This window comes from Genypterus blacodes, unplaced genomic scaffold (assembly GCF_046128005.1).
Source record: "Genypterus blacodes isolate CSIRO-AG114 ecotype Tasmania unplaced genomic scaffold, CSIRO-AGI_Gbla_v1 ptg000128l_1, whole genome shotgun sequence".
In the NCBI taxonomy this organism is placed as follows: Eukaryota; Metazoa; Chordata; class Actinopteri; order Ophidiiformes; family Ophidiidae; genus Genypterus; species Genypterus blacodes.
In genome coordinates, this window is record NW_027466930.1 from 1310293 (window position 1) to 1335371 (window position 25079).

Genomic DNA, 25079 nt, shown 5'->3' on the forward strand with positions numbered 1-25079 from the left:
TTATTATCATCACCACCGTTTCTGGCAAAGGAACACGTTGCAGGTCAGTGTGTGCTCCATGATTTATTGAAAGTAATTAACATCTTGAAAGGAATGATAACAGGTCTTGTGTTGAGGAGATGACATGATGCTGAAGGATTCCAGAGCAGCCTGAATGCACTGAAGAGCTGAGCTGAAACCCCCTGACTCAGGAGAGGCACCACAGAGATCCTGTTTTCAAGCCTCCCCTTCATTTAAACATGCCTTCTCCACGTATCAAAAACTGTTCCATACCTTTCTCCAACTGCTAAATCACATTCTATGGTCTATATCATATATAAGGAGAATATGATGCATATAATACTGTATAATGAATGGGACTCTAGCTTAGACGCTGCTGGGTGTACAGTTGACGTAAGTATTTCTGGATATCTGCTCCGACGCTGTAAACGCTGATGCTGGGGTGCCACCTCATCACCGGCTTCCCATCCGGACCCACAAGAAACTTCTCAAAATTCCACTTGATGTCGGAGATCTTTAGAGGCTCCCAGAACAACCTGTCGGTGGGGTTCCCGAAATTATCATCAACCGCTGGGCAGGATTTCTGCATGGAAGAAAGTAAAAAGACTGTAATGGCAGAGGAATCGTTCATCGACTACCAAGGCCTACCAAGCTCTTTATGGGTAAGACTGACTTTGATTGTTACATCTCAATAAAATGACTTTTGAACATCTAAATATAAGTGTTTTCCATTACTGTGCAAAATACAGGTTTAACTAATTCATATTTACATTCCATTTAGTTGTGTCAGGCATGATGACTCACCGACACAGACTTCATTAAAGGGTCTGCAGGCTCTTACATACTGGGGATTTGTGTTCTCAGTAACCAACCTAACCGGACTGTGTGTGTGTCTGTGTCTGTGTGTACGTACAAACAACATCTACTGTTCTTTCTGTGAAGGTTAGAGGTTCAGTCTGTCATCTAAATGCAAACAAATGGCTCACCATGTCACCAATATTCAAATCATGTGATGGGAAACTCCTATCTGTTTCATCAGGAATAATGTCAAACAAAACAGGCCTTTGTTTTACATGATGTGCTGTTGTGAAACACACAATTCTTTGGTTTCATCAGCTGTGTTTGTGAATAGATGTCCCTGCTAAATGAATAGTTTGTATTTAAGTGTAATGAAGAATCAGATTATTACTGCCCTTTGTAGCTTCAACCTCTATTTCTATATAAACTGTGTTCTTTAATCACACACTTGTTGCACGCTGCCCTTACCTTTAGAAAAGTGTACACCGGCTGCTCATTTATTCCATTTACGTCACCTTTTTCAAACAGCTGGAAGTTTGGAACGAATCCGTTGCCTGGTCTAACATACCTGGAATTCGGGGAGAGGGCATCTTATCAGTACACACACTCTCTAAAAGGCATCTAAAGCACTTTGCAACCAACACTTCATGAGCTGAGGCTTAGCTGCCGCTTGGCCTTATGACAGATGGAAACTGAGATAGAAACTATGCATATGTTCGAGTATAAGCTTGTGGCGAGAAACTGATCTGATTGCCAAAGATGTTTTTAGCCAGATTAAATGAAGCTTTGCTGATTGACAGAGGATTTGCCGATATTGCAAATTCCTCTGGACATCTCGACCTGCAGGATATAATGTTCCAGCACATTCTATACCACCTTGTCAGGGAACCTTGGGACTGAAATTTAAATAAATACAAATCCCCTATCCGTCGTATTTCCATAATGAATGATTCATTTGATGTTTCTTACTTTACAGCTGGCAGAATTTCACTGTTCTGCCCTGGTTCTTGTTTTCCAAACTGATTACAGGGAAATCCAAGGATGGTGAATCCAAGCGAATTCATCTCCTCGTGCAGTGCATTCAACTCTGGTAAAAGAAAAGGTAGAGGCTCTTCTGCTGCAGCTGGGAGATACGTGTGTGTGTGTTTAAATATGATACTGGAGCTTTGTCTTACCCACATACTGGAAGGTGTACCCTCAGTATGTCGCCACATTCACAAAAAGGACGGTTTTGCCCTTGTAGTCACTGAAGAGCACAGTGCGACTCCCGTTTATAGCATTTGCCTGGTAGTCGTAAATGGTGCCTACTGTGGATGAGTCACAGAGCTGCGGGTAGAAACATTACAGGTCAACACAACACAGTGATCCATTAGGTCTGCTGTATAATATGTAGCTTCTTTTTTTCCATTTGTGATAGCGGTGTTTACTTCACCTCTGCATTTCATTTCACAATATCAGTGTGGTTGCCAAAAAAAGGCCCCGCTGACATGAAATGGGGAATTACTCTCCCCGTGTTTTGTGTTTTATGTTTGCTATCACAATCTTGGTGAGATTCAGACTGGATAAAGGATTAGTTTTATTCTGAAACATGCCACCATGATCAGAACCGTAACATTTTCAGACGATCTAGATCAGACGATGACACGTATGATGTCTGAATGCAAGGCAGCTGATTCAACAAATGAAACAAATCTCCTTATTCACCATCATACCTATCTTGCTATGTACTCAAAACTGCTATAAACCAAACACGCCCCTAACGCCAACAGAGCAGGAGAGGATTAAGCTGAAAGACAAGCACTCAGTTTAGTTCAGCCTCACAATGAGAGCTGACCTGAGTGCATTTGCTTTTTTCCTTGCTATTGTTGGACAGAGAACACAAACGGGCTGAATCCGTCTTGATTGTCGGTTTGTACATACATTTCAACCATTGAAGAAAAGGAGCAAAATACAACAACAACAAAAATAATAATATAAAAAGGTGGGATTGCAACCCAATAAATTCTATTCAAGCAGCTTTATCAGATACTAACGCTAATGTGGTTCAAGCGCCGCAGACTAATTCACCTGCTGCCCATTTTACAGCTGGTCGATGTGTTGACATGCAAAACGTTGAAAACCAGCAGGGAAAGGTTAACGTGCCAATAAGTGCTGATAACGATCTATTGATTGGTGGAAATCTTTCTAACTGTACTTAACAGGCTGAGTTGATGACTTAAATTGTTTTCTTTCCTTCTCTCTGTAATTAACTTTCAAGATATAAGAGCGATATTAAATTCCAAACAGACATGACCGCTGCATTTACCTACTTCTTAATCATCAAAACACGATTAAAAACATCTTAAACACCGTAAACATAATATAGCACAGGGTGATATCATCTGATTCCCAGTTTAGACTTAGATGTGTGTGTTGGTACATGTTGTGTGTGTACCTGCGTGGTCAGGTGTCCGGCGGCGCTGGGTCTCAGCAGCCCGAGCAGGAGCAGCGGTAAAGCGGACGACATCCTCAGCATGGTGAGCGCTCAGTGTGCAGGGGAGAGCTGCGAGCCCTCCGCATAAGTAACCAAGCGAGTCCCACCAGCGGGCTGCAAACACGACGCCCCCTGCTGGCGGAGTAAACACACAACAATGGTTGACCCGAATGGATGATCGAATGAATGAATAGATGGTTGAAATGAATGAATTTAGAGGGATTTACAAAGATAGATAGATAGATAGACAGACAGATAGATAGATAGATAGATAGATAGATAGATAGATAGATAGATAGATAGATAGATAGATAGATAGATAGATAGATAGATAGATAGATAGATAGATGCCACAATTTTCTGAATAAAGACAGTGGATGAATAAGACAATCTGTTGGTTTCGTTGTTATTCATTGATCATCCTTTCTCCCTGGGTTTCTCTAAACTCTGGCTTTATCCAGATCTTGTTTTCGTCTTGTTTTGGTGTTGGGATCTCTGAACCGAATCAAAACAAACCTTTGTCCCATTTCAGTTAATGTATCACTTGTTGGAGTGAGTCTTGTTTGCTAGACACATCCGTCCACCTTTCTTAAGATTTTAAATGACATCATCAGTGCCAATATGAAATGATCTTAACTAAATAATTTCATATTGGTAACTAGCTGACTTGTAACTAAATCATCACTTGTCAGCTGTTTTATCTTATGGTGACTAAACAGTTCCAGTGTTCGCCGCATGGTGTCGCCACTGAGCAGCCTGTTTACCCCTCTCTCACACGCCGCCAGACGTCTAGCGGTGTCATCGGGCCAGAAGCTGGGGCAGAGATGGCGTCGCTACTGCAGCCAGATAAAGTGATCTATCTGGTACGCGGGGAGAAGAAGATCCGAGCCCCCATATCGCAGCTTTATTTCTGCCGTTACTGCAGCGAGTTACGGTCCCTGGAGTGCGTGTCTCATGAGGTACGTCACGTTATCTACGCTCAAGCTAGCTATTCGGTTCGGATAGCCAGTAGCTTTGTTGTTAGCCTGTTAGCTAGTTGCCTTGACATGTAGGCGGGACTTTCCGGAACAGGCCGCGCGTTTTGTGGGTAGCCCACCCGTCAATCAACATATTCTTCGTCGTTCTGTTATTTCATTGGCTGTAAGCGATAGTTTAACTTCCGTGGTGGTAACGTAATACCGAGCTAGGTGGCAATGCTAGTTGGTGCTATCCAGGCCAACGCTGGAAGCTTCTTTGATTTGCTCGTTTATTCAAACCAAAGCGAACAATTCTGCCCTCAAGCAAATAAGCTGCCTTAGTTGGTAAACCCAAGATGGCATTTTCAATGTGGAAACGTTGCTTGTTTGTTAACCCGGTGTACAGAAACGACACAGACACCACACCCAGACTCAGTGAGTGGAACACATCAGCTGTGCTACTTTGACATCACTGCTAATCTCGTATTCTTAATAAACCTGTGAGAAGGAGAAGAAGCATCGAGCCTTCTTCCTCGTCACACGGAGGCCTATTTAATACAGTTAGATAATGCAGCGATTGTGAAATAGCTTGAATCAAATGTTTAAGCTTTGGATGTGAGGTTTGACTGTCTGCTCTGTAACTCTGTCTGCTCATCAGGTGGATTCTCACTTTTGTCCCAGCTGTCTGGAAAACATGCCGTCAGCTGAGGCCAAGCTTAAAAAGAACAGGTGAGATAAAGGGAAATGCATCTTCATACATTGATTGTACTTGAACTGCCCTTACATCTGGTTTAATGCTTCGGTGTGTGTGTGTGTGTTTGTGCGTGTGCTTCTAGATGCGCCAACTGTTTTGACTGCCCGTGTTGCATGCACACTCTGTCCACCCGGGCGACCAACATCCCGGCTCCTCTGCCCGACGATCCCACCAAGACCACAATGAAGAAGGCCTACTACCTGGCCTGTGGCTTCTGCCGCTGGACCTCCAGGGATGTAGGCATGGCTGACAAATCAGTCGGTGGGTTTAACAGTCTTAAAAGGATAAAAAAATACTGATAACAAGGTCATATTATTGAATTTCCCCTTGTCTGTGTTTTACCAGAACATTGATATCATGAGTATCAGCAGTGTGAACATTATCTCGGCTCAATGTCGTGTTCAAATTCCATCTAATCATTCAATCATTCAGTGGTTTGTTATGTGTTGAATCTGTTTTAAAGCTTTGTTGTGCTTTTTCCTTCATTGCAGCCAGCGGTGGATGGCAGGAGCCTGAGAACCCTCACACTCAGCGGGTACGTTCTCCCTGCAGGGATCTAAGCTGTCTCATGACCTCACATGTTTCCTGATCGGACATTCCTACGTCCCCACATAGACGTGTCTGTGAATAAATGCTTTCATTAAGAGTCAGCTCAAGGCAGAAGGAAGCGGAGAAATTATAAATGTTAAACTTCTCCATTTTCCCCCCAGAATGTATTAGTTTAAACTTTAAACATGCTTTGTGTCGTGCTTTTCCTGTAAACATGGACTCTTATCTACTTTGCCTCTTCTGCCACAATGGAGCCCAAAGGTCACGCTACAGTGCTCAGTTAAAATAAGAACCCTGTGCTCCAGCTATAAGTGACCGGTCTCATTATGACGTGTTTGTTTCCACAGATCAACAAGCTGATCGAGTATTACCAGCAGCTGGCCCACCGAGAGAAGCAGGAGCGAGACAGGAAGAAGCTGGCGAGGAGGCGGCAGTGCATGCCCCTGGCATTCTCGGTACTCGGACTTCCGTTCAGCCTTTTTGAGAACGACATACGTTTTTCATTAACCTTTGCAAAATGTCAAACAGCTCCGTATGCCGTCGCAGCGTGATTTGCAGTTAGTAAAAAATGTTGTAGGGGCTCTTTACTTTTACAGCCAACCTGATGAAAAGTCGCCGCCGTTGACATTTAGTGACGCTAATAACAATGATGGAGGATTCTGGAATTGGCTGTAAAATCGGCGTGTTAGACTGCAGCGGGGCGAGTGAGGCGTGTGACCTCATCATGCAGAGCAAAGAGAGAGAGAGGATGGATTCCCCCTCAGAGCTCATGATGAACACGGTGTTCAGACACAAATAAGGAAACATGATATGAAACAACAACCACAACAAACAAATGAGTAGATATCAATGGATCAGCAGCAGACAGTAGCAGGTTGAACTGGACAGAACCTGCTGTCTCTGCAGTAAACTGAACAGGGAACATTGAGCAAAAATTGGTACTAAAACATTATTATAGAACAGGAGGATGTAGATAAATTGCAGCTATGTTACCCACAGAACACTCCCAAGTCCCATCATCCATCCTTTCATTCAGCGGTGCAGTCATGGCCCATAGACTGATGAGGGCACCATAAGCAGGAGGAACACTGACACGATCAGAACATTGAGCTCTTCAGTCTTTTATGCTCCCTTGCCACCTTGTTTCTCTGCATTCTGCCTCAAAGGAAGCGAAGGATGGAGCAGCAGATCGCTCCGTCTCGTCTCTCGCAGCTCTTTTCCATCAGTGAAAGCGTTTTTCTGTTGCTGTCGCATGCCACTGATGTTTGCTTGATTACTTTCACCTGGTTCTCTATTCTCTCTCTCTCTTTTTTCTTTGCTAATGCACTGTGATATTTTGGTTTTTTTGCCCCCTCAGCAACACACAATTCATGTGGTGGTGAGTTGCATTTTTCACAAATTGGCTCGTCTCATCTGTAGTGGCCGTGTCTTCTCTGTGTCTCTGTCCCTCTGTCCCTGTCCCTAATCTGTTACCCAGTGACCTCCCAGATCACATGAACGTCTCCTCGCCTAAATGAGATTGAGAGCCACATAATGGGAGCCTTTATGCCGCTTAGTGGGAGAGAAACAATACACTGCTGCTGTGTGTTGAACCAGATCAAAATATGTTCACTATAGATGAACTCCTGCCTCCTCGGGTTCTTCCACTCTCTTCCACTATCTTTGGCACAAAAGCTCCTGTTTGTCTCTCTTAACACCAGAGAAAATACTTTGTTTTTGGCTTTTTGTGTTGTTTCATTAAATTGAATCCAACTTCTTCATTTTTATGTTCTGTAGTTCTCACTAATTCATTTTAGATCATGGTGTCAACAGTCGTCTGTAGAGGAGTAGATGTAGTCGTAGATTCAATCCTTTCATACAAAACTCTTTAATGATCTATATTGATCTACATGTTGTTCTTGAACTTCCTCAGGAAAAGTACGGCCTTGGCACCAGACTGCAGAGGCAGAGACCTGGAGCTCCCATATCAAGTCTAGCTGGACTTTCGTGAGTGGCCCTTTGTCTTATTCTGAAAGTTAGAGTTGGTGTAAAGGACTGGACCTGTGTTGTACATGTGTGTTAGCCCCTTTACTACAGATTCTATATAGGTTTCTATCTCTGCTCCCAAGTTGGCATTAGATTCAATAAAGTTTATGAGAAGCACAACAGCACTGTAAGAGTTTGTTGATGTCCTGATATGTGTGTGTGTCTCCTCACACAGTCTTAAAGAGGGCGAGGACCAGAAGGAGATCAGCATCGAGCCGGCTCAGGCCCTGGATGAGGTGGAGCCGCTGCCTGAGGATTGCTACACCAGGCCCATCAACCTGCCGGAGGGTAAGCACATACAGAATACACTACCTGCTATTTAAGTCCTGATCATTCCCTCTGGTTGGAAGTCTTCAGCCTTTCTAGTTACATCCTCTCGTCCTCACAGTGACGACGCTGCGCCAGCGGCTCCTGCAGCCGGACTTCCAGCCTGCGGGGGCGTCTCAGCTCCACCCCCGACACAAACACCTCATCATGAAGCGCTCGCTGCGTTGCAGGGTCAGTACCAGCTCAGGGCTTCACACACACACACACACCTCCGCTCTGTTGTTCTGTGTATAACACACTCAGCCCTACATAAGTGTTTTCCTTCTCCTCCTCTAGAAATGCGAGCACAATTTGAGCAAGCCGGAATTCAACCCTACTTCAATCAAGTTCAAAATTCAGCTGGTGGCTGTGTGAGTATTCATCCCCACTATCTGATTACTCTGTTGGTCAGTTTGGCACTTCAGCAAAATGAAAATCAGCCTGAAGCTTCATGTTGCCTGATTACAGGAAAACCTGCTCGTATTTGTTTAAACACACACACACAACATACACACACACACACACACACACACACACACACACACACACACACACACACACACACACACACACACACACACACACACACACACACACACACACACACACACACACACACACACACACACACACACACACACACACACACACACACACACACACACACACACACACACACACACACACACACTCTCTCTTCAGGCAGCACTGGCTCAATATCAAACCAAACAAATCATTTAGTGGCTGAGTGATGTAAGTGATATGATTTCTGATGTCGCCACAGATAAAGAATGTTGCGTAATCCCCCACAGCTCTGGTCCCATGGTTATAAAGTCCCTGTCCGCCCACAGAGCGCTCTCTCTCTCTCTCGGGTGTTTGTACTTGTGTGGGCAGGTATCGATTGAGCTTGAAGGACAGCTCTCTGATTGGTTTGTTTGGCCGTCGAGTGCGCTGCCTTTTAACGTTGTTTATTGTAAAGAGCACAGAACGTGGCGACCTCACCGGATTCCCAGAATAACTCTAAACAGCCCATTCATTTCCTTCTCTCTCTCTCTCTCTCCGTCCCACAGGAGTTACATCCCCGAAGTGAGAATCATGTCCATTCCAAACCTCCGATACATGAAGGTCAGTGTGCAGCGCCGCTCCGGCTTGTTGAACACGTGATGGAACACACACATTACCTCTAACCTGAGACACTGAGCATACGACGTGTCAGCCCTGCTTTATTGTGTCTTAAAGAGCCGTACGTGACTCTCAGAAATAGACTCCACTAACCAGAGCGTAAGCCCGGAGGCGGTCGCTCTTTATTGCTTTAAGCGGCGAGATTTGGTTCGCTGCCAGCCGCACATCATGGCCAAGATCGGAGCTCTAATGGCGACGGTGCTGTGCCATGTAATAACATCGTAAAAAAACTAAGAAGACAATAAAAAAACATTCAAATGAGTGGAACAAGTTGTAAAAGCGATATATAACACCGAGTGACATCAGAAATAAGGTCGTAAAGGTGGGTTTAAACGGCGTTAGGGACCGCAATCGGTGTACAATGAGAACAACGACGTGTTTCACTTTCATTTAAATATAAGAAGCTGAAGGAGGAGAGCTTCTGTCTCTGATGGGGCTTAGGAATCAGACGAGCCAGCAGAGGGCAGCAGTGTAAGAACCGCTGCTCCTGAAACCTTCCAGTGTGGTCTCAGCTCTGGCCCCATCAAAACAAACCCAGACCGGCACTTTGGGGCGTTGCGTTGCCGTGTAAACGATCTAAACCAGCTGCCGGAGAGCAATTTGGGTTTAACGGCGGTCTCTTCTCAACCCCAACTTTTAAGGAGAGCCAAGTGCTGCTGACCTTGACCAACCCAGTGGAGAACATCACGCATGTCACTCTGGTGGCTTGTGAGGAGGAAGACGCCGACGACATCAACAGCAGCGCCAAGGTATTTAACTCCCAATCTCCTTCTCTTAATTCGTCCCAATAGGCGAAGTTTCAACTGAGCAGCCAAGTGCGAACCAGCCGAGTGCGGGAGAGCCATAACGCATGTCGCTCTTTGTCGTTTGATATTCACACGGTGCTGAGGCCGGGCTATGCTTTGTTGATTTCATCTCGCTAGTTACACCCCGAGGTTCTGTTCTCTGTGTCCCACCTTGTATGCTTACACTTGTAAGACACGATGAAGGAGAAGAAGAAGAGTGTGCGACACTTTCTTTCACGGGAGTTACAGACATAAGGATCCGTTCAGTCGTAGTGGCAGCGTTTGGTCCGACTCTATGAAGGGATCTCTCTGTGTGTGTGTGTGTGTGTGTGTGTGTGTGTGTGTGTGTGTGTGTGTGTGTGTGTGTGTGTGTGTGTGTGTGTGTGTGTGTGTGTGTGTGTGTGTGTGTGTGTGTGTGTGTGTGTGTGTGTGTGTGTGTGTGTGTGTGTGTGTGTGTGTGTGTGTGTGTGTGTGTGTGTGTGTGTGTGTGTGTGTGTGTGTGTGTGTGTGTCCTCAGCCTGGATTATTGGCCCCACCAATATCAACAATTTCCTAACCTGTTACAGCGAGGCTATCTTGGGCGTTGCTGACTCTCCCTCCCCCGGCTCTGTTGACGGTTTTCTTTACACTTGGCGCAAAATGTGGAAGCCGTGTCAGAAATAGTTAACCTTTTTCACGAGATAAAATTATCGTCTACGTGAGCCGGCTGTGAAAGTGAAGGACAGAAGATGATACATGTCCGTCTGAACTCTTTCTTTTTGCAGATCCTGGTGCCGAGCAAGGAGCTGGTGTTGGCAGGAAAGGATGCTGCTGCTGAGTATGATGAACTGGCTGAACCACAGGACTTTCAGGACGACCCAGAGTAAGTTAACACCTGCACACACACACACACACACACACACACACACCCATACTGTTAAAGACTACGTTGCATTATTGTATATTAACCCCTAACATCCCTCCCTTTCTCCCCTCACAGCGTCGTCGCTTTCAGGAAGTCCAACAAGATTGGTTTCTTCATCAAGGTGATTCCTCAGAGGGAAGAGGACGGCGACGTCAGCATTTCCTTCAAAATCCGCCACGATTTCCGCAACCTGGCCGCTCCCATCAGGTCGACGGAGGAGGGCGCCGACGCCGTCACCGAGACGGTGTGGCTCACACACCACGTAGAGCTGAGGCTTGGGCCGCTCGCCGCCTGAACAACCACAACACTTTCCTTCTCTAATAGTTCCCCTAGGCGACAGGTTAGGGGGTTTGGTTGAACTGTGCGATTGATTTAAGGATGACTCCTGATTCTGCTTATTGGTCTTTAAGAACAGAATTCCAAATGTACCATACACACACACACACACTTACTGCTCAGCTGCAGTAGCTTGCTTGTGTTTCTTTAGCTGCTTTATCGCTCTCACATCATCATCATACAGTAACAGCCTAGAAGTTCAACTCTGTCTTGAAGCTGTGTTTTTATTAATGCTTTACAGTAAATATATTTAATATGTATTCAGTGTGTCGTCTCAAACAGCAGGCAATCAGTGGAAACCTCACATTTACAGCTCATGCATACACGGCAAACACAACACTGCACACACACACACACAGACACATTCACATTCTGTTCCGGGGCCTCTTCCTCATGCTTACACTACAAATTATGTTTTTTTTCCGTCATTACTATAAGAAACTGTACAGAATAAATGAGTCAAACACGATGAGCAGAATCAGAAATCATCGCATCACAAAAATCCAACCAGTTTCCAACGCTGCCCTCGTCGTAGCTGGAGACGCCTCAGCTTCACAGTCGTGTCGTGTTTGATTGCATGCTACAACCATTGTACATATCACATGTTAGACAACGTAACGTCACACGTACCGCGTCTGCTGTAATCTCATGCAGTTAGTTTGCGCTCCGGGGCTAAACCCGCCGTAAGCCCAGACGGTGAGGATGATGTCACCGCTCTCATACGGTAACACTTTGGCACTATGGAAGAGGGTAAGAAGAAGAATGATATTAAAAAAAAACACAGTGTTGAATCTATTGTACTGACACAGCATCATATGTTCTAGTCAAAGTGTTCTGATGGTTTTTGTAGAATTCACTGACTGTCTCTGTACTGTAAGCTGCTGTCTTTTGTTTTTGTTACCTAGTGTAAACTAGTGTCAGCCTTATCACACACTTACTCTTCTGTATTGGCCAATAAAACAATAACACAATAATCTACCAGACTTCTCTTCTCTTCTTCTTCAGACTTGTGAGGACTTCAAAGTGGAAAAAGGCCCAATTCCCCAATTTGAATTGTCATAATTTGTATGATGTTTTGTGGTTTGTTGCTGTATTCATTCTCGCCACTGGGGGGAGCTGCAGGAAAACTATTAAATAGCGGTGGAGCCTTAACCAGGGAGGTTAGGGTTGATGCATCAGAGGACAGGAGGACTCTGTGAGACAGTCCTCAGCTATTCTCTTGATTTGTTTGGTTTGAGTTATGTGAAGTTCTGTTCCAGATACATAAACATTAAAATAGCGACACAAACAAAGCTCTGTCTTTAGAATCTGCTCCAATACCTGCTTGTGAATTTTTCCAGGGTACCGTTTGAATATGTGCTCTTGCAAATCCCATTCTGTACACATGAGTCCCTCTGTACACACACACACAGGGTGGTTGAGAGGAGGGCCGATCAGATATGTGATCCAGGCCCTCTGCACTTCCCCATTGAGGCCGTCTGCTATGTAAACAGTTCCACTCTGCCTGGGTAATAAAGCCATGATGTTCTTTTATCTCGGGCAGATATAAACAGCTCAGAAGAGGGGGGGGGGGGGGGGGGGGGGGGGGCCTGTGTGCGACTCATAAATCACTCCTGAAAATGAGGTAATAAAAAACACATTGGGCGAGGCCGTACCACGGAACGGGCCGGGCCTCCCACTTGAGACCCAGCTGACGATTGCAGAAGCCAACTTTTACTGCATGGTCGACTTTTACCTGCACTTATTCCTTAGGGACTGTTGCCGGAATATCCCATGTTCCTGTCTTCTTTGCTGCACAATTAGCTTCTTCTATGCTGCGTGGCTTTGTTGATGTTCTTAACGTCTTCACCGCATGCAGGTTAACGGCTGTGATTTGATTTGTGTTAACTGAGGAGGCAGCGATTGGGAGTGACTGAGCGGCAGCATATGGCTTTGTAGAGGCAGGCAGGCTGTAACCTTATCACTGACTCATGCACAGAACCTCCACTGATCCCGGCACACACAACCTGGAAAAAAATCTGGTCAGGATAATATTTTCCTGGATCAAGAAGGGAATAATTTCATGCTCAGCGTCTTCGTATTTTGTAGCTATTTGACTGTAAACATCACAGAAATGTGACCCGTGAGTCTGTGGATCATCAAGCGGATCAGGAGCGGAGTCGGGTGTTTAATAAGCCTCCTTTCCTCTCCTCTTCTCTCCTCCTCTTCTCCCCCACTCTTTTGAAAGCGACCGACATCCCTATTTATAAAGATGACCCGGCTAGGTTTGACCAGATGAAAAATTCCTCACTGAATTACAAGTTTGAGCGCTGCACACACACACACACACACACACACAGGACCTTTTCCACAATAACGTCATTCACCAGAAACCGCCGGTAGCTCGCCCACAGACGAGGCATGACACCAGCAAGAATGAGAGCGAGAGAGAGAAGCTACATGCACCATAACAGCTGCTGGGATTTGTCTTAACGTGATCCTCAGACGAGAGTATGTTTCTCTCCTTGTTTGTGGAGCTTTTTTGGCTGGAACATGTGATGTGCTGCTGGGCTCTCTCTCTCTGGGCAAAAGGATGGAAAGTACAAAAGGCTCAAGAGAACCTTTTCATTCACATGCAGCTCTTTAGGTTGAGTATCGGGGCCTGGAGGTGCTCTGAGTGATTAATCGCCTCCTTCATTTTCTGCTCACCAGACCATCATCTGGTTAATTAGAGGTAATTGATGATGTCTGCCTAGATGAGTAACTGTAGGCATGCAGGCTCTCAGGGTCGGGGAAGCCAAACCTGTGAAACCTTAGAGTTCTGTGGAAAAAAGCCTTTCCCCTTCCATTTTCTTCCTGTCATTCTCCCCTATTCTGTTTCCTTCTCCCTTTCATTCTCCCGGCTGCATCTTGACGGCTGTTGGTTGGTTGGAATGTTGACTTTGGAAGCCTTTTTTGAAAAGAATGGCTCTGAGAAAGCAGCTGACCCCCGACGCCGCATCTGAACCCCCCCGTCTGCCTCGACTTGACACAGAAGCAGACTGCCGGCCGCTCTGTGCTTCCATTTATTATTTGCTCAATTGCTCACCGGGTGCATTGCGTGTGTAAGGGCACAAGTGTGTCAGCAGCCATGGGCTCAGGCCGGTGCCACAGATGGGGAGGGGGGGGGGAAGGAGGGGGAGGGGGGACCCATGGGAACCGCTGGAGCCACCGGCGGGCAGGAAGACTTGCATTTTTGCTCGTGAGCTGCCCACTCAATGGAAGAATGGAGCAGAGCAAGAAAAGGAATTAGAGGACCATGACTAGTGGATCGTAAAGGCAGGAATACTCTGGAATGTCTTAATAAGGTGTGACTTTCACTGGGATGTGTGGGAAGTGTTGTGTTGCTACCTGGAAGATCAACACTGCCAGTCTCCAGCCACGCCTACGCCTCAACCTTTCACAGGACTTTGCTTCTCCGCACTCAAACTTATAATTCCAGTCTGAGGACATTAAACCTGAGAATACAAAGCGACTTTCACTTTGAAGCAATCAACAAACACAGAGCTTCGGCTTCCTTGATTGATTTATAGAGAAGAGCCTGGGCCTACACACTCCAGCGCTGTATAATCCTCTGAAGTCTACAAATATCCACCCCAACAAGCTCATTTAATTGACAAAATGAATTACATGCCCCCAAGAAATTCAGCCACACGCCAGCAATAAGGCAAGTTCAATAAATAGAGGATTTCAATTAGGCTAACACTGGTAATAGAAGTAGTATTGTTGTCGTGCTGTGGATGCTGTAGCTGGGGGCTTCTTGTGCAGCCATGCCCCATTAGGCCCGGCTGAAAGTGCACTGGCAGCTGAGAACGTGCAGAGGGATGCTGAGGACGGAGACGGACACAGCAGACGGAGACGGTCGCTCTGTGTTGTGCAGCTTTCTCAGGGCATGGCGCCAAAACCACCGCGTCCAGCCCAACAAGACCCACACTCACACACACTCGTCCCATCACTGAGCTGTGCTGTGTAGCAACCAGGGGAGTCTGAGTTAAGCCAGTGGAAGCTTTAATGGATTTACTGTGCAGCAGTAATATATGTCAGACTGTGTTTTAAAATGTGGCATATTTCACGAGGTGGAGCTTACACACACACACACACACACACACACACGCACACACACACACACACACACACTCACACACTCACACACACACACACACACACACACACACACACACACACACTGCAGATGGAGACTTGATCCTGCTGGAAACGAGACAAGCGAGGAGATCAACACGCAACACTTGCACATTTTGTCTTTTATACAAATGAGATACACAACTCCATAACGCAATCATATCTAAAAACTTTATGTTAATGAATAGAGAGCTTATGATTGTACATTTTACGGCGCACAGTATATAGCTCTTATTGATCATGCCCTGTTTAATCAATCACCTAGAGAAGCAGCCACAGGCGTAGAGAGTTGTGTTTTGATTCAGTATCGATTCCAATCAGGGAATCAACCACAGCAGCCCTGATTGCTCTCTGCACAGGACACATGTTTAAGCTCGGGCTGAATGTACATCACGCCCTGTGTTAGACTGATTGATGGATACTCAATCTAACTGAGCCCAGGAGTTTGCAATCTACTCTGGAAATGGAGTCAGAGGATCGCAAAAGCCTTTCATCAGAGAATACGGTGGCTCAGGTACAAAACCCTCAATCAGGCCCGGGGAATTGAAGAGAAATTACAGTTTGAGATTGCTGCTGAAAGAGAAATGACAAGAATATGATAATCTAAATGTCTAAAGGAGTTTGACTGAGTCTCTGACAGTCATAAAGACATTGTGTGGCGTCCCCTGTGCGCACTACAGCGGGAGGTTTACAATAAGGCAACAATGCCACACCAAAGGAGACACATCAAGGCTTCTTCAGGCCTTCAATCAAGCTGCATTTTGGTGTCATTACAGCTCTTTACATCGGCATTTGGAGGATGAAAGGCTCTGTGTGTGTCTGACGCTCCTCTGCAGCTGGAAACTCACATTTTGTTTGGTGTTATGTGCATTTTGTCCACCTTTGTGTTTAGCAATGTGCAGGTTTGGATTACGCTGCTTTCAAGTGCTCAACAAAGGGTGGTACAAGCGAGTGCTACTGTTCTGTTTTATAAGGAGATGCATAGAACTCTTCCACATTATTCATGAGAGCTGTTAATCCTGTGTGACATCATCAATCCCGAGTTTACAACATGTAAAGACGACCTTGATTGCAATTTCCAAGTTGTAAAATCGCCATTTCCTGATTTTCCTACACCACACGAACGCAACATTTAGCTCGTCCCCGTGAAGGACATTAACAATATGAGCTGACAAGCTGTTAGAGTCTCGCCGGTGTTTGAAGGAGACATTTCCAGACATTTATTATTGACTTAAGCGTATCTTTCATTAGCTTGAGTACCCTGGCTGCTCTGTGCGTCCACCTTGGCTCGGTGTTTCACTGTGAGAACGTCTCAAAGCGCTGCCACAACTTGTCAACGGTAAAGTTTGCAGACTGAATGTGACTACACGGAGCTTTTGTATAAACCGGGCTGCTCTCATACTTTCCTCTTGATGTGGCTCACAGATTTGATTTCCTGCCTTCGGGGGAGAAACATAATCTTGTTGTCAGTCCAATAAATTTGGGGGTAAATTTCAGTCCAGTGAGCCCCCCCACCCCGCCCCCCCGCCCACTGAGGCCCGGCCCCGCCAGATTTACATTTCTGTTGAATGTAATTAAGCTTTAGGGGACTTTGTGTGTGTGTGTGTGTGTGAGAAGCTTCAATGTGCTTTTGGTTTGATAATAAAGTAGAGGAAGAGTGAATTTAGGGATAAATTATTAACACGTTTTGACTTTTTATCACAACCTTTCTCTGATTTTCTGCAACCAACAGCATAATAATAAATCGCTTTTTGGATAAGTGCAGCGATAAGTGAGGAAGAAGTGGCTTGGCTTACGTCCTGGACGGAAGAAGGTCAGGAAAAGAGGAGAGTAATAAAGGCCGAGGACAGAGGGAGGGAGAGGAGAGGAGAGGAGGAGGGGGGGAGGGGGGGAGGGAAGGAGAGAAACCTTCAAAGGAGGGAGGATTCTAGTTTTGAACCAGTCGGAGTCACATGTCACCGCTCCCCTGTGCGTTCCCCCTCTTACAGCGGGTGAAGCAGAGCGACGTCGTCATCGTCATCTCACTTCACATGAATTTTTACTCTTTGAACATCTGAGGCTGTCAACCACCGTTTGGGTTAAATGCGCCCTAATGGTGTTCAGTGGGCAACATCAAACCTTCATCCTCAGCCTCCACGGTCTGCTCCTAAATGGAAAGTAATGACTCACTGCAGACGGCACGTAGCCGCTCACACACACACACACACACACAGCTGCACACACACAGGAGAGAGCGGGACTCCCGGACCTGCGGGCGGTAACACGTCCCTGACATATTTCCTTCTTTACCGCAGGATGGATGAGTTTGACCCCCGAGTACTTGACCTTGACCACCCCGAGGCGAGAGCAAGACATCCCCCCCCTCCTGGATCCTGGTCCGTGGCTCTGGGGCGCATTAAGCGGCGTGCTTAATGCCTTACATAACTTTAAAGTGTTGTGAGTGTTGACAGAGCGTTCGCCTTTGGGAGGCTTAGTTTCACGCAGACCACATGGACAGTATCTGCTGGTATTTAATGGGAGATATTGCTTTAAAGATTGAGAGAATGAGGGAAAATAAGAGTGTGAGGAGTCGGGGAAGGATTTTGGCGAAGGTGTAACCTGGATCTGCATGACCTAATGTTTCTGCTGAAGCTTGCACAACATTGCTGGTAGGAACGTATGCCGGCGAGTGTCCAGCTTGATCTGTTATCGTGGGCTTTCTCTTCCCCGCGCCACTGAGTTCATAAATATTTCCATGCTGAGGGTTATAATAACAAGACCTTATGAAAAGCTAAACAAAGCATTCCTTCTCCTCAGACACACAATCAAACTCATCTACATCTCTGTCTCATTCACTTCTCTCTCCATCCACTCGTCCTTTCTTCCCTCTCTTTCACTGCTCCTCTCTCTCTCTCTCTCTCTCTCTCTCTCTCTCTCCCTCTCCCTCTCTGCGTCTCCTCCCCGGTCCACCCCGGCCCCTAATTAGAGGGGAGTAAAAATAAAAGTTGGAGTCGCTAAGCTGGTTGAGCTTGGCAGGAGGAGGAGGAGGAGGAGGAGCAGAGCAGCGGACCGGGTCTCGCTGCCAGACGGGAACCTTTCGGGGGTCCGCTTGCTAGTGCGCCGCCTTTAAGTGGGTCAGGAAACTGAAACCCAGGCCCGACTCTGCAGAGCTTAAGACATTCCTCTGGAGACGCAGAGTCCCAGGCCCCAACTCCAGAACCCAGCCGCGAGGTCAAACATCCCCCCTCAACCAGGAACCCCCCAAATCCAGACACCTCAGGGACGTGCAGGGGCCTGAATTCTATTTGTGCGCTTTCACACTAGTTTGGTCACCTGCGGCCTGGAAACGGATGGAAACAGACGCGGTTTCCTCCGGTCAGCCTCAACACAAACGCGGCGCTAACCGTTCTCTCATTCTCCCATCCTGCGCTGTAATTGGATCGGCCCAGATGGCTGCTGGCTGGCCGGATTGTCGGGCGTGTATTTCAGGCGGTTTATATGTGGGGCGGGTCTCCATGGATACACTCAAAACCTGCATGGCTGTCATATCAATACCTTGTGATTGTTGTTTTTTGTTATGCAAGCGTTTAATCCGTTAATACGCTGCAGGATTTTGATCTATCAAATGTTGCTTTGCTTTGTCCACACATGCCGCATGCGTGATGTCATCCTTCTACAGTTTATAGTGTTGTGAAAGAATGATATAATCTTTAGAGTTGCGTAACCGGAGATGAATTTATTTGGAAGCCTTTTGCAAGCGACTTTGTTGTTTTAAGCGAAATGAGAAATTTGTCAGGTTTCTTCCTTCTTCTTGTTTTAATGAGATCTTTGGTCTGGACTTACATTACTAACGGTTTAAAAGGGGAAAAATTGTCAAACCCAAATTGTTAGTTAACCCCGGTTGCAGCCAGTAATTAGATTTGCCGTTGGAAAGCACACATAATGGTTACTGACTCAGATTTAGGGGAGTAAGATGCTGGTTTGGATGCGATCCCAAACGAACGTCGCCTCCCTTGCTTTGATTCTGCAGACAATATAAGAACATTTTGTCTACTTTCATGTTTTTGCCTTTGTGATGCAAGCAAAGATTCTTGCTCTGAGGAAAACCCCAGAGCTTTCTCAGCAACAGAGGCAGAACTTGATGATTTCCCAATTGGATCTTTAATCTGGTTGACTTCTTCAACATTTTACCCCAATGATTTATGAGCTGTGTGAAATATTAGAATAGCAGACAGAAGTCTGAAAATGCAGCCCACACTGCATTCTGCCCTCGCTTCCTTTCTCAAGAAGCCTTTGGCAGAACCGCTAGTGTGGGTTACTGTTTTTGTCTAATGGAGTCTGACCTAGCCAGTAAAGACGGAGGAGGAGGAGGAGAAGGAGGAGGAGGAGGAAGGGGAGGAATTCCTTGGGTGTACAGAGAGGCACAGTACAGTCCCAGTCACGCTAAAACAACATGTCTGGGAGGCGGCAACAGGTGGCCAGGAAAGGAGTTGAGGAATGTGTTGGGATCACACCTAACGCCTCCCTACTTCATTTCACCGCCTCCACGTCCTCATCCAGCACATCTGTCTGCACACACACACACACACACACACACACACCGTCCAAACCCTGTGTGCTTCATTCACCCCACACCTCACCTCACCCGTCCAAACTGTCAAACTCCTGATGTTGAAAAAGTTAAATCCAATCAATCTTGCTGGACAATCTGGACCTGTCCTGTTCAGCCTGGTGGTGGCGCTGTAATCACCATTTCTACATTTTCCTAGATTCCTTGGTGTCTGTCTGTATCCCTCCTTTCAGGCCATGCCCCTTTATGTCTAACTTGATTTCATGGCATTCTAATTTTTTCTCCCTGTATTTTTTTCTGGCCCAACCCTTATTATGGCCCCGCCCTCTCGCACAGTAGTGCTGCAGACGACGCTGCCTTTCATTCCTTCAACTTCTAATAGATCCACGATGTGCCGGGTCTCTCTGAGTTCGCCTTCAAGCCTTGATCAGAGCGACAGAAAATGGATTCCGACCCGTACTCTTGGCCGCCGCTGCCCCTGGATGTGAACCGAGTCGTGATAGACCCCAAACTCATTTTACTGACTGGAAAAGGAAACAAGGGGGCATTCACATGGCAACACACACTGCCGACATCTGTTTGAGTATCATGTTGAATAAATCTTTTTGTATTCAGCCTCCATGACATAATCTACTGTCAGCTTCCTCCATCCGCTTTGATGTCTTGAGGTTCATTTCAGAGTAATAGCTGCACTGACTTGTCTGATCGGAGAGATGTTACATTTTTCTCAGATTTTCCAGCGGTTTGCTTGACGGCAAAAGCGCCTGACAGTTTCTCATGAGGGGAAACCGGAGTCAAAAGAAATTACATTCCTCGTCAGGCGCTGCTCTGCTTCTGGAGATCATAAGGTCAGACTCCAATAAGACAACATCAGAGCTGATAAGACGTTTGGCCTCTCGTCCTAGAAGGCAACAGAGAAATAAGGCTCAGATATCCTGACGTGTACATTGTGCCATAGCAGGCAGGGAAATACCCAGCAGGCCCCCGGCTGTCTGAACGCATCCAGTGTGTAAGATCTGTAGACAGAAGGCAGACGTGCGGCGAAGACTGAAAGATCCGTGTGTGTGTGAGTGCGGCAGTGTGGCAGATTTAGCACCGTGCATCCAGTTAGTCAGCCGTCCCAGTCCAGGCCCTGATCCATGCCCACTCTCTGCACACATCTGTAAGAGCTTAAGACTCAGTGGGCTGGATCACGCAGACAGAGCTGGGCTTTGTCAAGGCCTCACATTTTCTGCCACGACTTGACCTAAATGGATTAGAGTGTCTGTCAGAGAGTAGCAGGGGAGTGTGTGAGTGTGTTCACTGCCCCTGACCAGCAGCCCCGGTTCACTCACTCCTTCAGAGGCCTGGACTGCACCGCACCAGGGACCAGGGCTGGATGAAGAAGTCCCTCAGAGTCGAACTTGTGTTAAAGTAGAGATATCTCATTCAAAAGTCACTTAAATTTGACTGAACTCTTACTTGCTGTACCTACATAGGAGTTCTTCCTCACTGTGGTCTTTGTACCTGTGATGCAGTCTTCAAATGAGTGTCTTCTTGTTGTATTTGGACCATTTTCTCGAAATATTTGCCTACTTTATTCTCAGAATCTCACATTTTAATTTTCTTCTACAGTGACCCAAATTCTCTGTTGATAGAAGTCTATTTAATTACTTCCTTAAATAATTAAACACTGTGATGAAGCATATTTACATTTGTTACTCGACTCCTGCGCTGCCAGAGGCCGGAGCGCTGTCATCCATCTCACTAAATGGGTTTTGTTTAAGAGCAGCGGGGAGAAGAAGCCAAGCAGACCAAAGCCACAAAGACTCAACAAAGGCAGAGAGGTCAGCGGAGTTAGACGACACTAAGACCGCCTCTCCTCCTCTGAAGACTTTGTATGTTCTTCAGTCTCAGCTCAGAGCAGCATGTTCTCTTTCTCTCACCTTCCCTTCTTGTTTTTCATCTGCCAGCGTCTGTACCAGCTGCCCTGTAATGGCATGTGTTTTGATTGGTGCAGCCAGGGGAAGTGGGGTATTGTCTGGACAGGATCTAGACCGAGATCAGCCCCAGAGATTGGATGGTGGTTTCGGGCTCTGGAGCTACCGACGTCAGCTTTGTTTTAGTTGGATCTTAAAAACACTTAGCTAATCCTTCAAAAGAGCCAAACACGCAGGAAATGGGGGGATTTATAAAAACAAGCAACCGGTTCTGCATCATTATTATGTCAAAGTCATTTATTAGAAATAGGCTGCTATTGATTGTGCCTGAACACGTGTATCAGAATCTGTTCCTATTTTATTTTACATAGTGTTGGGAATGTTTTTGCACGTTGGTTCGCCTTGTCGGCTGTCTGTCGTCTGAGCCTCCGGAAAGGCTGATTTCATGGCTGGTTATGGACCACCCCGGCGTTTCAACAGGATAACAGTAAGAAGTGCACCGGCCTGCTTGCTCCTCGCTGTGCAGGGGGGCGGCGGGGGGACGGACGACAGACTGTGGAAGCACACAGACAACTGATTTATGCTCTCTGGCCAAAAAAGCACACAATTAATTCCTTGCGACCGGCTCAAATTACAACGTGCTCGGGTTGTTGTGGCAGGAGTGCATGACCTGAAATAGCTGGTCTGTCAGTGCCATGAATCTGCTCTGATATACTGGGGCTGGTAGCCAATATGAAACAGGGTCATATTTTAATACGACCCATCTGGGCCTGCGCTCTGCTTTGATCAGCCCAGAGAGAAGTCAGACGGCTTCGGGACTTCTGTACTGATTTATTGAATAATGTTTGTGTATGTGGAACATAAACACTGATTCATCGCTGCATCTTTCTGCAGGCCTATCTGCATCCAGGAACACACACACACACATTCTTACGGGCCTGTGTGTTTCACAGATGTGGGAACCTGCAAAATACATGAACTCGACCACTGTAACTATAAGGAATTATGAGCAAAATGCACAGATAAAGGCAGATATTGTGCTCGATGACATTTCTGATGGTTTTAGTTATCAGTTATTGATTATGTTGACTTGAAAACCCTCTTGAATTCATTTTATACTGATCTAACCTAAGGATTTGAGTTCTGCTTGGACCTCTGTTGGCTGTTTTCTTCCACCGATGGTTCACAGTCCAGCAGTGGGGACAGCAGGGACATGAGCGGCGTTCTCATCTCTTCCTGTTGGTCACACTTCACCTTCTGTATCACACACTTGCCTGCAGTGGGAGTGACGAGCTGTCCAGCTTGTTAAATCGCTTCCTCTCCTTTTAGCGGCTGGTCTCCACCTCACCTGATCTTCTGTGGGATTCAAGGACTCTGAGGCTTTCCACAGTGTCACTTCCTCCCCTGGAGCCGGTGGATTAGTCATATCACTTCCTATTGTCTTTGCCCGGCCCGTGGCCCACTTGGCCCCTGCCTGCCTGCCTGCCTGCCTGCCTGCCTGCCTGCCTGCCTGCCTGCCTGTCTGCCTGCCTGCCTCTGTGCCTGGCTGCCTTCACCGTTGTGCCACGGTCAGCACATCCAGTCCACTGCTGTCCAAAACACATTCTCTTTGTCGATTCTTTTCCCTTTTCCCATTTAACGGTTGGAAAATGACACGGTGAGACCAGAGTGCAGTGGAAATCTCCTCCGTTTCAGCGTAATTCCCAGGGTTTAAATATAATTCGGAGCAGGACTTTAATGTGCGGCCAATGGCAGGCAGCATTTACACAAAAATCTTATGCACCGTGTCCATTTATGGTGTCGGTTAAATCATTAAAACAACATTTAGTTACTGGTGTCATGGTAGGTTCTTTTGAGGGATAAAAGTCCCGTAAGCCTGGACTCTATCACTTCACTTGGAATGTGTTAATGAGAAAACAGGCGCTCCTATACGCTCCTCTTTATTCCAGCACCCTCAACCCTCCGCTGCCAGGCAGATTCTGCTCTCTGTCCTGAAGGCTCCACTTGGCCTCTGGCTGCATGAAAGTAAAAGAAGGAAGACGGGGAAAAAAAGAACTTTTCCATCCAGCTCCGGAGCAGCGCCTGGATCCGTTTGTGGAAGCTTTAATGGGAGTCAGATGTACCCTAATCAAAGGAATATGGCGGGAAATGTTACAGAGCCCAGGCAACGAGAAACGGGACCACAGGAACAGTGATAAGAGTCAACTCTAACAAATTACACTTCTTGTCTTTAGAGCCAACTAACGACTTCACTGCAGGCACACATTTGTTGATCTTACCTCCACTGGGAAGCGAGTCGATACTGTTTAGGATCTGCTGCCAACCAGGGAAGAGACACGGATTCTGTTTTACTCTTTATCCTTTGGTACTGTACATATTAGAATAACAAATATGGCAAATCATTTCTACCTGCACGAAGGTTGTTCTGACCATCTGTTGCTTGTTACCGCCACCAAAGAGGTTCCAGTGTGTTTGGATGTCTCAGAAAAAATCTAAACATTTCTGGTAGATTTGTATGTAATGGAGGACAGATTGGGTCCTGGCTCAAGGATCAACACAGGAAGTTACTCTGGGTACACTTTCAAGGTCAAAGAATGAGATGATGGATGAGTTTTATTGATTGTTGCACTTTTTATTTATGTTCTACTCTCTGATCTGGTAAACTGCTTTCAAAGAATTGCTTTGTTTTGGATGTGTGAGATTTTTTTTATAGGCAGTCACTATGAGCTCATGGTCAAGGAATGCAAGTTTTGAGTTTGGCAGAGGTTTGAGCTCTCTGGATACTTTAGTGTAGTGTTATGTATTAATTTTGATGCAACGTGGCCCAGGGAGGAACCATCACACACTGGAACCATCACACACTGTGGATCGTGATCCAGGAGCGTTTTTGTCAGTTTCAGTCAAACTAATAGATGAAATATAACCAATTAACCCAAACACAGCCTAGATTCTTATCTGGAGGATTAAAATACATGATTGGTGTGTTTTGATATAACCTAGAGAGATAGATGGAGGTATGTGCTCTAATGAGTGATGTGCCCTGCTGCTTTCCTCCGTCTAACCTTCCATTTGAGTCATTTATCAGACTTCCTCCTCCTCCTCCTCCTCCTTCCTCCTTCCAAAAGATAAAACAAAAAATGCAAAATAATAATTAGCTTGGAAGATATCTCTGTGTGTTGGCAGTGTTTCACGGGGTTGAATCAGCCAGCTGCGTTTTGAATTCATAGCTTCTCATCCGCCTGTGTGTCATAATTCCAGCATAATGATTTGCTCCCCTCTCGTTCTGTTGCTCAGCATATTTTTGCGCTGATGTTGCACATGCAGTTAACACTAATACCACAAAGTAGCTCGCTCTATCCCGCGACAATGCCATACCGCCTAACTA

General features: G+C 46.2%; 2 protein-coding genes across 3 annotated transcripts; one reads left to right on the top strand and one right to left on the bottom strand.

Moving 5' to 3' along the window:
• Window positions 1-44: 44 nt before the first annotated feature.
• gpx3 (glutathione peroxidase 3) lies at window positions 45-3344 on the bottom strand. The gene is made up of 5 exons (XM_076162826.1): window positions 3233-3344; window positions 1974-2124; window positions 1768-1885; window positions 1267-1366; window positions 45-583 (listed from the first exon to the last, which is right to left on the bottom strand). The coding sequence occupies exons 1-5, from the start codon at window positions 3311-3313 to the stop codon at window positions 362-364; spliced, it is 672 nt and encodes a 223-aa protein (XP_076018941.1). The 5' UTR covers window positions 3314-3344; the 3' UTR covers window positions 45-361.
• Window positions 3345-4035: 691 nt separating this feature from the next.
• dctn4 (dynactin 4) lies at window positions 4036-12042 on the top strand. Of its 2 annotated transcripts, XM_076162794.1 has the most exons (14): window positions 4036-4230; window positions 4886-4956; window positions 5064-5242; window positions 5473-5516; window positions 5878-5985; window positions 6888-6908; window positions 7443-7516; window positions 7731-7843; window positions 7944-8053; window positions 8159-8232; window positions 8932-8986; window positions 9685-9792; window positions 10593-10690; window positions 10808-12042. In XM_076162794.1, exons 1-14 carry the CDS (start codon window positions 4096-4098, stop codon window positions 11025-11027), a joined length of 1410 nt encoding a protein of 469 aa, XP_076018909.1. In that variant the 5' UTR covers window positions 4036-4095; the 3' UTR covers window positions 11028-12042. The 2 variants fall into 2 exon arrangements, with proteins under 2 accessions (XP_076018909.1, XP_076018910.1); XM_076162795.1 differs by lacking the exon at window positions 6888-6908.
• The last annotated feature ends 13037 nt before the right edge of the window (window positions 12043-25079 follow it).